This window comes from Aspergillus nidulans, chromosome VII, assembly GCF_000011425.1.
Source record: "Aspergillus nidulans FGSC A4 chromosome VII".
In the NCBI taxonomy this organism is placed as follows: Eukaryota; Fungi; Ascomycota; class Eurotiomycetes; order Eurotiales; family Aspergillaceae; genus Aspergillus; species Aspergillus nidulans.
In genome coordinates, this window is record NC_066263.1 from 4,278,675 (window position 1) to 4,291,288 (window position 12,614).

General features: G+C 49.9%; 5 protein-coding genes across 5 annotated transcripts, besides 1 other annotated feature; 4 read left to right on the top strand and 1 right to left on the bottom strand.

Moving 5' to 3' along the window:
- Positions 1 to 12,614: part of a sequence feature (contig 1.43 127..338545(1)) that runs on past both edges of the window.
- Positions 915 to 1,691, top strand: ANIA_10320 (alpha/beta hydrolase; the record flags this gene model as incomplete). The annotated part of the gene is made up of 1 exon (XM_655064.2): positions 915 to 1,691. One exon carries the CDS (start codon positions 915 to 917, stop codon positions 1,689 to 1,691), a length of 777 nt encoding a protein of 258 aa, XP_660156.2.
- Positions 3,165 to 3,701, top strand: ANIA_10326 (cell wall mannoprotein 1 family protein; the record flags this gene model as incomplete). Its single annotated transcript, XM_050613082.1, has 1 exon — positions 3,165 to 3,701. The coding sequence occupies one exon, from the start codon at positions 3,165 to 3,167 to the stop codon at positions 3,699 to 3,701; it is 537 nt and encodes a 178-aa protein (XP_050468924.1).
- On the top strand, positions 4,719 to 6,953 carry ANIA_02553 (Zn(II)2Cys6 transcription factor; the record flags this gene model as incomplete). The annotated part of the gene is made up of 6 exons (XM_050613083.1): positions 4,719 to 4,804; positions 4,856 to 5,132; positions 5,252 to 5,465; positions 5,513 to 5,544; positions 5,589 to 6,842; positions 6,891 to 6,953. 6 exons carry the CDS (start codon positions 4,719 to 4,721, stop codon positions 6,951 to 6,953), a joined length of 1,926 nt encoding a protein of 641 aa, XP_050468925.1.
- Positions 7,213 to 8,936, top strand: ANIA_02554 (lanthionine synthetase C family protein; the record flags this gene model as incomplete). The annotated part of the gene is made up of 4 exons (XM_655066.1): positions 7,213 to 7,393; positions 7,512 to 8,049; positions 8,101 to 8,114; positions 8,161 to 8,936. 4 exons carry the CDS (start codon positions 7,213 to 7,215, stop codon positions 8,934 to 8,936), a joined length of 1,509 nt encoding a protein of 502 aa, XP_660158.1.
- sxa2 (putative pheromone processing carboxypeptidase (Sxa2)) lies at positions 10,775 to 12,614 on the bottom strand (the record flags this gene model as incomplete). Its single annotated transcript, XM_655067.1, has 4 exons — positions 10,775 to 11,682; positions 11,748 to 11,974; positions 12,064 to 12,346; positions 12,407 to 12,614. The coding sequence occupies 4 exons, from the start codon at positions 12,612 to 12,614 to the stop codon at positions 10,775 to 10,777; spliced, it is 1,626 nt and encodes a 541-aa protein (XP_660159.1).

Consider the following 12,614-nt stretch of genomic DNA (forward strand, 5'->3'; position numbering starts at 1 on the left):
AATAGAATTTCTGGACAGCTGTACGAAGTCGATTCCTCTGCAGGCGTTCTGATATTTCCCAGCTACCCATTAAAGTCAGCCTTATTGCCTTATGAGTATCTCAAACGCCATGTATCTCCTGAAGCCTTGTAGGTGAGAGAGGCTGCGTACTATCTTAGCTGGGAGAGAAAGGTTTCTCCTGGAAGTTGTGTGTGCAGAGCTGCGGATTCGGTATAACCGCAGTCTACGTATTCTCCTCGAAATATACGAACGCATAACTAACGATCTCCATTGTAAAGTGATGTGCCAATTGATAATGAATTCGTCGCTCTCCAAAGCTACTCAGATGGAATTTCCGATTAAATGAGTCAGTCAATGAGCTGTTTTAAGCGTCAGTTGTGGGAACTAGGGTTGTAGGCCTATGGTCCCCCGCATTGGGCATATAAAGCCAGCTGTACCTTATCCCTCCCAAAGGAAGGTAAGCTCAAGAACAACTCGAAGCCAGGTTCGGATCTCGTAGGCGAAAGAGCTGACGACTGCCTATTTCTTCCATGGTCAATCATGGATGTTTTCTAGGCAGTGGTGCTCACCATGGCTTGCCGGGATAGTGAGATAGCCGCCGGGCCGGACCGGGACAGCACTGAGAAGACTTCCGATTCGAAATTCAAGAGCAATGGCTATGTTCCTTTGACCCCTCTGCAAGTGGGGTTGGGTTTCTCCAACGGGCTGCGGGACAGTTGAGGGGTTGATCTGCGCGATTGCGAGGGGGTAACTCAAGTTTTGTATAAATAGAACGGCATAGTGACGCCTGGGATTGACTCAAGGCCAGCAACGGTCCGATTACTGCTCCAGCTTTCCCATCAACGTTCTCCGGGTCTGTATGAGTACCAGGGCCCTTATTAACACTCCCGGCTTCGACTAATATTCAGGCCATTATGGAAAACCCCATTTTTGTATTCATACCGGGCGCATGGCACACTCCGGACACCTTTGATCGCCTGCGTAGCCTCATGGCCGACCAAGGGCTCGAATCAATAGCCATTGCCAACCATTCCCTCAGCACGCAGCATTCGAACAGCGCCCACCCGATCAGCGGTCTCCATCTCGATATCAAGCACACAAAGGCCGCCCTTCAGAAGTTGGTCAACCACGGGCGAGAAGTGGTAGTCGTCATGCATTCCTACGGTGGAGCCGTCGGCGCGAGTGCCATGGAAGGATTGGGGTATGCGCAGCGATTAAAGGCCGGGCTTCGAGGTGGTGTAATAATGGCCGTGTGGATGACAGCCTTCGTCGCGCGCAAGGGACAGTCGATGCTGGATCTTCTCGGAGGGAATTGGGAGTCCTGGATGCGATTCAAGAACGACGACGGCTATGTTTATACCTCGAACGAATCAACCGTGTTCTACAGCGACCTGACTCTGGAAGAACAACAGAAATGCATTGCTTTGCTCAAGCCACAGCCGATGGCGTCCTTCACGGAGCCGGCGCTATATGAGCCTTGGCATGATATTCCTTGCATGTATCTTTTCTGCGACAAGGACCTAGGAATTCCGCTGGCGGCTCAGAAATCGTTTGCAGAAAAACTAGGGACTCCAGTGACTTTTCATATCGATGCCTCCCACTCACCATTCCTGAGTCAGCCTGGCAAGGTGATCGAGGGAATCAGGCTGGCACTGAAGGCCGGTAGAGAGCAGAGTGGATTCGCAAATTGAGGTGGCTTGTGAAATGATAGGGATATTCCATCACACGCTTGCCTTTCATCTTGTGCGGTTGAAGATATTCGTGATTATAGGTGTTCCTGCTAGGTCCCTTGGGATAACGCTGCTGTAAGCTAATGGCAATGGCCATTAACGTCATATTCTCCCGTCGTTCCATTGGGGGATGGGCGGTTTGAACCTCAACATGTGTGATTGCTTTGGAATCTCGCTTATAGAAAGTAAGTATCTCCTCCCAAATGGTACCCTAGGGAACCCCACACGTGATGGCATGTACTTCATTAGGCGCAATACGGAGATATTTCCGCCTCTGGAGCGTAGTTCGTAGACCAAAGTCCACAGTACAGATAGCCAATTCCGCCACCCCGCATGAAAACCTCATATATCGGAATTGAAGAACTTGATTTCGCGGGCTAGAACCAAAAGAACCCCTGGTGTTGGTGGAATTGAGGTCATCACGGATACAGCCGAGGTCTAAACTAATCTGCGAAAACCTCCTCGTAAAGTTGCATCCCCCGCACTTCTAAGGATTTCGTTATAAGATGTGATTAGCTGTAGCCGATTGTCTCATTGAGAGCACCGGGCAGTGTGATCCGTGTCTATTTAGAATGCAAGCGCCTCGACAGCTACTTTCTCCTGCCAAGCACCTTCGTCCCATCCCTGTTAAGGTAAACTATGCGACCCGGCGCCAGCCTGCATAAAAAGATCCCTCGTAAGCAGAGTTAGCCCGTTATATCAGGTTTGAAAGGTATTTGACTACTGACAGCACCTGGATGAATGGTATGCCAAATGATCAGAGTTATGGCTCGCAGAAGAAGAGCGAACGGTATATCTTTGAAGATCCCCAGCCCTACGCAAATCCGTTCTTGAATCCGGTAGGAATCGACATACAATTAGGATTAGACTCTTTGTGAGCCAGAGTAAGTGGACTGATCGTCCACCCCGCCCTTGATCTTCAGTGTAGGGCTCAGCGATACGATATTGCGGGGTATCCCGTGTGGGGAACAGCATCTTATGGTCTGTGATGTGTGATCGGCTGCCCAATAATGGCGCAGCGCCGAGGCCTTCAGGGGTATTGTCCTGGTCGACCATGTATGGTATCGACCACCAACAGTCATGGTGGCGCGCTAGGATTGTGAAGAATGCAAGCCACAGTGCTCATTTTGCGGGGAAATGGACTCGGTGACGATTATAGAAGCATTGGGCCATCTGCATGGCGCAATATTGCCTCACTTCGTCCTACCAACACATGCTCTTCAGCCTCGCTGGTTACATCGAGGTCCTGGAATGTGATTCCGAGGTTGCACTGTTCATAAGGCAGAGATACATTGTCCAGGATGATAAATAGCGGACATGGTCCTCAGTTCTGCGACTCTTCAACCCACAAAGACCGAAAAGACAAGCTCTTCAGATTCTCCAATTATCCAAGCCAATAGCCATCAATACTCGCTGTCTGTCCAATTGTCCACCATGAAGTTCACCACCGGTTTCTTCACTCTCGCCCTGGCTTACAGCGCCTTTGCTGAGCCCATCCCCAAGGCGAAGCGCGCGCTATCCGACTACACCGGTGTCTTCGACGCTATCGGCGCCCAAGTCGCCACTGTTTCATCCACCGTGGCCTCCTACGTGGCGGGCTCGACCTCCGGTTCGGCCGTGCAAGATGCGTCAACCGAGCTTGTGACGATTATCAACGACGGCGCGGCCAGCGTCGCCGGTTTTGACTCTCTGACTTCCCTCGAGGCCCTTCAACTAGTCGCTCCCATCCAGGATCTGACGGGCGACATCAGCGACCTTATTGATGCTGTGATCGCGGCTGAGCCCAACTTCGTGGCAGATGGTCTTGATGGCGATGTTCTTACCTCGCTTCAGGATCAGAAGGCGGCCGCTGAGGGTCTGCGGGATGCGATCACGCCCAAGGTTCCGGCCGCTTTGGAGGATATCGCCAATGAATTGTCCGAGGGGATTGTCGCTGAGATTGACCGGGGCATTGCGGCTTACTCTGACTAAGTCGATGCTTTAACGTGATGATGATTTGGATGACGGGGAAATGGTACTGATGAGGGGACGGAAGACTGTTCGCCCAGGCGACATCGAGCTAGTTCTGTTTGATGAGTGTTGTTAAGAGATGGATCTGCCGACTCTTAAGGCTTTGGTGTTTCTCTGTCAAGTAGCCACCTTTAGAGTAGTGAATGCATGATCAAGTATATCCCCAGTACAGATTTGTAAACGCTGATCCTAGCCTTAGTAATTGCGGCTAAATATTTCCACGTAGACAGAGTCCAGGACAAAGAGAGATTTCCTTTGATAGGCCGCCTGCGTGGTGATTATATCTTCGGCTAACAAGATATGGCAGTAAGTGCTAGCTCAGTCCAATGACCCTGTAAACTCCCAGTCAGGGGACCAACCTCTAAATCCAGCATGTCCTGCCAAGTACTCTGTTGGCGCTGTCCATAAATTTGAGACAAAAGACGGTGGCTTGATGTCGAATCTAGTCTTCCACCTTGTAAATGCTCCTGGGTTGAGGGTGGATTGCTTATCCAGCATGAGGGCAAGTACTAAGCACCATTAACGCTTCACCAAACATAGGGAAGCGTGCCACACTGGTGCTGATTTTTCATTGCTGTGATATCAGGGTTAGATTATAGAATCGGGGGGATGGATATAGGGGCAGGTGCGTACGAGTTGAAGAGAAGATGAGTTCTACTCTAGAATGATCTTGAACGACCTTTGAAGTAGCTGTGTACACCGTAACAAACAGTCAGATATACACATTTTCTCTCATTGGCCTGTTATTAAGCAAAAGTAAAGCGTGACATACCAAAGGACACAGAGTCACTGTTGAATCCAGGCTTAGATCATGCTACTTATAAAAACGCTTCATTTACTGCAATTCACTAGACAGATGATATGACGGCACCGGAAAATATGTATTCCCGAAATTTCTCGATACGGAGAGAGCGCAGCGTCGGGCGTGCCACTATTCTTGCTTCGTCCACACCCCGCTGAAGCTCAACGACGACCTAAATGCAGACTCTGACCACAGAAACCCGGGTTGCTAAGCGACGTCGGCGGCGGATCCCTCTGTCCTGCGAATCCTGCCGCGTCAGGAAGTCTAGATACCCCTAAACCCCATAGAACACGTCAGGTGCTGACAAAACCAGATTGAAATGTAATAGAGAGAAGCCGTGTCAAAATTGTACTGCTCGGGGAGAGGAGTCAGCATGTATCTTTCAGAGATCGACACATGGAGCTCTGTCATCTTCTAGTATAGAACAGAATGGCCACTCGATGCGCGAACGGATTGACCGCTTGGAGGAGATGGTCAAGCGACTTATCAGCTGCAACCAGAGTGACCCGTCAACCGTTGCTCCATCTTCCAATGGCTTCTCCAGTGGCTCTTCAGCACTGAGAGGTGTAGATGCTCGTAGTTCAACTAGCGTAGGCAGGACCTTCTTGGACGGAGAACATTCTGTGTATAAACCAGCGGACGACTGGCAAGATGTGCTGCGAGAAGTTCGTTAACCCGTGCCTCTTGGTTGCCACACTAACTAGCCCAGATTAGCGCACTGAAGGCGGCATGGGATGAGCCCCCGAACGAATCAGTTGTCTCGCATACCTTGACGAACTCGGTTGATGGGACCAGTCTGCTTTTCGGCCATGTTCAGCGGGTAGATATCCTAGAGATCCTGTCGTCCCTGCCGCCGAGAAATGAAATGAGTAAACTCATCCAGTGGTTCTTCGATAGAAAGAACTTTCCCATATCCGTTCCTCGTGAGTTCTTCGCATATTGTTGACAGAACGAGCTCATTGTTTCGTAGCCATCATACATGAACCAACCTTTATTCGGGAGGTATGGCTGCCCTCCACTATTGTGGTACGAATCTGACGTCGTAGTATAACACCCACCTGAACAATCCGTCTCAAAGCAATGTCATCTGGATCGGATTGCTTTTCTCCATCCTTGGAATTATAACTCTCGCCATGCAGCTTGGGGAACAAGGATACCAAAAAGAGGCTGAGGAACGATTCCATCTGTACCGACTACGAACATCACAGTGTCTATTACTTGGTGATATTGCCAAATGCTTGCCATATACGGTCGAGACATTGCGTTTCAATGCGACCGCCGAACTTAACAGGAAGGACGATAATAGCCGGGGCTTGTGGATTATGACAGGAGTTATTGTAAGGGCGGCAGTAAATATGGGGTACCACCGCGACCCTGAACATACTCCTGCTTTCTCGACCATCGAAGGTGAATATAGACGACGGATATGGCTTTCTGTCAAGAGCATGGATGAAGTGGCGTCGTTTCTGTCTGGGTTCCCGCGGATGACTCCAGCAATTAACTCGGACGCAAAGGAACCGCTTAATGTTCACGACTGGGAACTAGGAGAAGATATTAAAAGCCTCCCGCCCCCAAGGCCACTGTCCGAACCAACGGCAGCCTCGTATCTGATTATCAAGGGACGCGTGTTTCACGCTCTGGGCGAGGTTATTGACTTCATTAACGGCCCCTGCCCGGACGACTATACCAAGGTGATTGAGATCGATCAGTTGTTGACCAAGGTGTGGTCGGATGTTCCGATTCATATGAGAGTGGATGCGAATGACGCAAAATACAGCTCACCCCGGACTCCGGCCGACTATTCAAAGTTACAGCTGGCATGCATGTACCACCATGGCATCTGTACCCTGCATCGAAGGTTCATCCGAAAACGTGCAACCTACCAGCCGGGCGACATATCCCGCTCTCGCTGCCTCACATCGTCTCTGGCATTGCTAGAGTACCAAAGACTACTACAGCCGTCCTGGTACGCCTACTCTCGAACACGACAAATGCTGGCGCCTGCGGCCATGACCATCGCTCTTGAATTGGCGATAAGACGAAGAGAGTCGGGTGAGTTTTCAGCAGTCGAATCTGACACTCTGATCCAGGCACTGGAGGTCTCCGTTTCTCTTTGGAAGAACGCATCGGATTCTGGTGATGAAACTTCAAGAGTATACCAAATATTGGACGACATGCTCCGGAGCTACCAAGCTGGCGGTGAACAGGGAGCCACAAAACCAGAGACTTATCACTCTTCCGACCGCGGCGGAAGTTGTGGGTATGACTATGGCCTATTTGATGAATCTGGCATCGACTGGGTGAGTCGTCTTTTCTGTTCTAAGTAGCTTTGTACTGACATAGTGTAGGCCTGGTGGGATGAATGGGCCAAAGATTCTGGGCTGTGGGAAGACCAAGCCATCCTCTTTTGATCAGGATATCAATCAAGGTAAACGCATTAAGGGAATTCACATGTAACTCGCGTTTAAATATTATACACAGTTTTGTTAGATTGATCAGTATAGATTACTTGCCGAGCCTTCATCCCTGCGATTTAGTCATGTTGCTGCCTTATACGTCATAGGTACAGCTGAGGCGGGGTTGGATGCCTGCAGCCTCCTCAATACGCAATAGCACGTTCAAGGACTCGGCTCAATGCGCCGCTTTCAAGTGACATTTCCTCATATCAACATGTCAGAATACCCGCAGTATTACAGCAACGATCTTCAGTTGCCCCATATCGAGAAGGCAACTCTACGCCGGACACTTCAGGTCCTCAGCAGTGCGGTTTGCAACGGCGTCAATGTCATTGAATCTACTGCTCCAGCGAGTAACGAGTATGATGGCCGCGGGGTGTATACCGGAGACCTAGGTATCTTTCCCTTCATTTAAATTTTTAAGGAGCATGGCCTTCAATAGCATAGCAGCCTTTTCATATTTGGTGTCCTAATCGCATTTTATAGGAATTGCTGATGCATACCTTCGTCTAGCACAACAAAAGCGTGTCCTAGAAGATAATGCTAGCTCCCTGCCAGACTTCTTAAGTCTAGCCAGAGCGCGAATCCCAACTCGTGGTCCAGATATTCCTCTGCGGATTGGAGGTCTCTCACCTCTGGCATCTAGATCGCCAATCGCTGCTGTTGTACTGAGGATCCTCCATAAATGCGCCACTGGGAGGGTTGAAACTATCTCCGCTCACGATATTGAGTGCCTTGATAATGCGGTACATTTGGCACTAAGTCATGGTTCCACTGCCTTCTACCATGGCCACGACCTGGGCGCGGATGAGATTCTCTTCGGCCGTGCTGGGCTGCTGTGGGCGCTTCTGAATATCAGGGCAGCGGCGACTGACCTTCCACATGCGCAAATGGAAGTTTTCCAACCAATAATTAGCCAAATTCCTGAAATTGTCCGTTCAATCATTGATGCTGGCAGAGAAGGGGCTGCAAAGTATAAGAGGAGCCATGGCAAAGTCGACGCCCTTCCATTAATGTGGCCATGGAAGCCTGGGTACTATGGAGTTGGATGGTAAGTAGCACGCCGGAAGGGTTAGCCCTCGCTAACAGTGCAATTCTGCAGGGCTCATGGATTGTGTAAGTACTTTTGAGACCTTCGGACTTCAGTTACTGACTGAAGCAGGCGGGATAATACCGGTTCTTCTTGCTTGCAACTTGGACGAACTGGATGACTGTCTGCCGGAGATCGGAGGAACGATCAGCGCGCTATGCAGGATTTGTATCGCGCACAATGGCCATCTACCAACCAAGATCCCACTCCGCTCTTCATCTCGCCAGTCACTGCTGGTCCAGATGTGTCATGGGGCGCCGGCCATCCTGGGCCTTCTTGGTTGCGCCTTGAAGCACACGGAGCTGGTTCTAGAGCACTGGGAACCGAACTGGAACCGCGCCGTATGTCTTGCCACGGATCGCGTGTGGGAGCAGGGTCTTCTCTCGAAAGGCGGAGGTTTGTGTCATGGCATTGCGGGAAATGCATGGCCTCTGCTCCTTCTACATGACGTCTTTGAGGATAGCAGCGCCGTCCTAGACAGAGCCAGACTAAACTACACCACGCGAAAATCAGATCTGGCTGCAACTGAGGGTCTTCTCTCCGGAGACTTTTTTCTCTCTCGGGCAATTGCAATGATGCTCTATGCACGAGAGACCCCACCGTACAACGCGTCTCTGGAGACTGCATCCAATAATTATCGAATGCCTGACAATCCATTTTCTCTCTTCGAGGGCCTGTCGGGCACTGTATGCGCCTGGGCTGAAGCCAGCATCGTAGTCAAAGCACGGCTTCGCAAACTCGAAGTTGGTGATGAGGATATCGACCAAGATCCCATGTTCAGGAGGTGTAGACAGAAGCAATTAGGGTTTCCTTGCTTAGGTGGGAATGGTGCGACTGGGGTTCTTTGATGAGATAGTAGCGGAGGTCAACAATCCTTATAACCTTTCTGCGAAGATTCGTCTCTTGCCAGGTCAATTCCCGTGATGCCAGTACTCGTTGGGTCTCTATTCTTTTGTTTCTCCAACTCCTTTTACCGTAAACCGGGCTCCAGGAAAAAGTGAGCTCTTGTAGTCTCTTGTTAAGCTTATAAAAGCAGTTCCTCAATTCCCATAATCTCAGCCCCCAGCCTTACAGGAAGACTTCCAATAACTACTGGTGTTGAAGGCAGAATAATCTCAACGGTGCGTAGTACGTACCCAGGGGATGTGTATAGAATGAATCTCCGACTAATTTTGCGATGCCCGTCACCACACGATATACAAATGGTGCAGAAGCGTGTCCTCTAGATGTTCTCTAGAGGTTTTTCTTCCCCCACAAGCAATATGTCAAGAATATGCAAGTACGTAATCGGATATCACGCGGCTTAATAAAACTCCCGTGGTTATTTTTTTGTGTACTTATTGCATTTGAGACCTAACACCAGATGATGGTCGTAAAAGATATTCTGCCTCGCTCAGTGCTGTTTCTCTGGCTATCACCTTGAACGCCACGTCTTTCCTCTCAACGTTACCTCGAACGGACAAACATATGTACTCCTGTCCTATTGGTGCAGAATCTTTGAATCGATACAGAAAGGGTGGCTATCATCCAATATTGCTAGGAAGCTCCTTGTCAGACGGGAGATACAAGATAGTCCATAAGCCAGCATAGGGAGGTTACTCAACTATCTGGGCTGCAAGAGATCGAAGGTCACAATCCACTAATTCATCTAGGTTGAATTATGCTAACTCAATTGAGGGAAGGGACTTATATTGCTGTTAAGATCTGCGTTTAAATTCGTAAGCATAGAGGCAAATGTAGAATGACCCCCTGCTCGCAAATATAAATGTTTAGCTCTTCTAGGAAGTGGAACAAGGATTATCCATGACATATGAACAGACTTGGCCCCCGCCATTCCCACAATAATGCAAAACTCTTCTAAGAAAGTTTTGAGAATGAAGGATTTTGCTAACCATGTTAAGTATAGGCTAGGAAAGGTCCTGCAACGGGCATAAGGTGAGCGATTTGATATTGTTGGACACATGGAATTGCAATAAGATGACAGGGAGACCACCCCTTCGCCTAAAAATATCCACTTATCGTGCTGCACTCACCTATATAGGAATTCAAAATGGAAACATAAACAAAGAACTCGAAATATGATACAAATAGATATTCTGTAAATCCGAGTGCGTCCTTGGCTTTTGCTTAGCTCTCTTTTCTGCCCAACTTTCATGCTTCAGTACATCAGGCACTTCACTCTGTTACAGTCCCTGATATTCTTTAACCGTGAACAACCATCTTACCAGAGTATAGCTGCGGTCTAGTGTCTAGTTTCCAAGAACTTCAATCATAAGAGGGCCACATTTCGTGATTGTCCTCCTTATTTGGCAGTGCTGCCATGCGCTGAATATGTAACCATTGAGGCATACCCCTTGACTGTTTGTTTACAACAAACTAGCATGCTTTGACACCGTGAGTTCTTTGCCCAATATCATACTAGAGATTACCTCCATAGTAAACAAAGGACGTCGTGCCATCATGTTGGTTATCTACAATAGGATCATTTGGCAAGGTTAGAGATCGACTAAGCCTCAAGAAACCCCTGCCATTTACCATATAGGGATATTTGTATATCTTACAATACACAACTCAATAAATCAAAGATCTGTGACGAAAGAGGCCCTGAGCTGTCTTGGCATAGGGTCCAGAGACAAATACTCGGAAGAACATCGCTTACAACCAACTCTACCGAGACAGACAGACTCTACAACTTCTCGACCCTCCCCAGCAACCACTCCAGATGCCGATACGCCACGCGCGGCTGATACTCCGGCGTCATATGCCCACTCTGATACGTCTCAGCCCACATGAGCCCGCGCTCATAATGCTGGACTCCCATCGTCCCTTGCGGCTGGTTAACATCCAGCCCGTTTTCTGCGCGGACCTCTGCCCACTCAAGATCCGGCAGGTCCGCACCAAGGTAGATCGGCTCGCTTGGCCGTTCCTGAAAGCCGAGCTTCCCGTTCCAAGTCATGTTCTGGATCGAGAGCAGTGTGCCGTTCGTGATGATGATCATGTCGTAGTCACCGTTGCCGATAAGCACGCGGTTCGTCGCTTCGATCACTTGCGGAAGGACGTGCTCGATCGGATTGGCCGAGATGTCGCCTTCCGACTCGGGGCCAGCATCTCCGCCCATGAAAACGGCGTGGTTTGAGCAGATAGACCATTCGACTGACTGCGGTGCGTGCATGGCCCGCTTCACATCGGGCCGGTCGAAGTAGACCGTCGGCGCCCCGTCGGGCTGGTACGTAAGCTCTGTTGGGAAAGCAAGTACGTCCCATTGCAGGGGACACATGAGATTGACCTCGTAGATGTCGAAGCAGGTATTCGCCGCGAAGGCTTCGTTATTGATCAGGTCGAAGACGTCGCAGGCAAGGTCCGCCTCCGAGCTATAGTTGAAGTACTTAGGTGGTTGGACGCCGGATGGCGGGAAAACGAGGTACTGGTCGATGAAATCAGCGTAGCCGCATGTCTGGTGCATTTCTTCGATCTGCGCCATGAAGGAGCTGTTGAAATTGAAGAGGTTGGCATTCGCTTGGACGAAGGGAACGGCGGGGATCTGCTCTTGCACGACATCGTGCTGCCCGATACAGGGGTCATAGACGAGGGCGCCTGCATTCGTTTCAGCATAATTTCTTCTTTCTGCCTTTTTCAACTGTACAGATGGTGAGACTGACCAGCTAGATCGTAATATTCGGTGTCATTCTGATCGAGCATAGCAGCGCTCACGTAGGGTACGTATCGCCCCGCGTAGCTCTCGCCGGTGACGTAGATCTTGAAATTCTTGATCCCAAACGTCTGTTGGAAGTTCTTGAAGAATTTGACGAAATCCTCAGCGGTCTCCTCCTGTGAAATGGCTGTCGGTTTACCGACCGAGAAGCCCGTCCCGACGGGCTGGTCGACCCTATAACAGCATTCAACATCTTAGCCCTATACTATAATTCTCCAGAACATACACTTGCACGTGAATCCAGGGACAAAAGAGGTGCGTACCACAAAACATTCGTCAGATTCACCCACGAATACGGATTCTCCACCGGCTGGTAGGTGCCCGGCAGCCACAAGAAGCGGCCGTTCTCCTGAAAGAAGCCTTCAAGCGAACTACACCCCGGCCCGCCGTTTAGCCAGATGGTGACTTCGTCAACGGGATCGCCGAGTTTCGGCTGGAAGGCGAAGAACAGAGCGCGCGAATCGTTGCCCTTCTCGATAGGAATCAGCCCCGAATAGAGTTCACCCACGTCGAAGTGCACGTCGGGAAGATGGTCGACGAGAAAGGCTTTGGCATACGTTTAGCACAAAAGTAGTTTTGGAATATTTAGAGGAGACTTATACGTACGCGATGTCTTGTCCGTCAGGAACCGAAAGTCCGATTTAGGGAGTTTTCCAGAGGCAGTAGCATTATGGAGGTGAGAAGCACGCTTCGCCAGATTGACCGAGTCGCGAGCACGCTGGCCAAACCGGCCATGAGGCGATGATGCTGCAACGTAGTCTGTGCATAAAGACACAGCTACAGCAGCAGCATATAGCACATTACCGACCCCCAT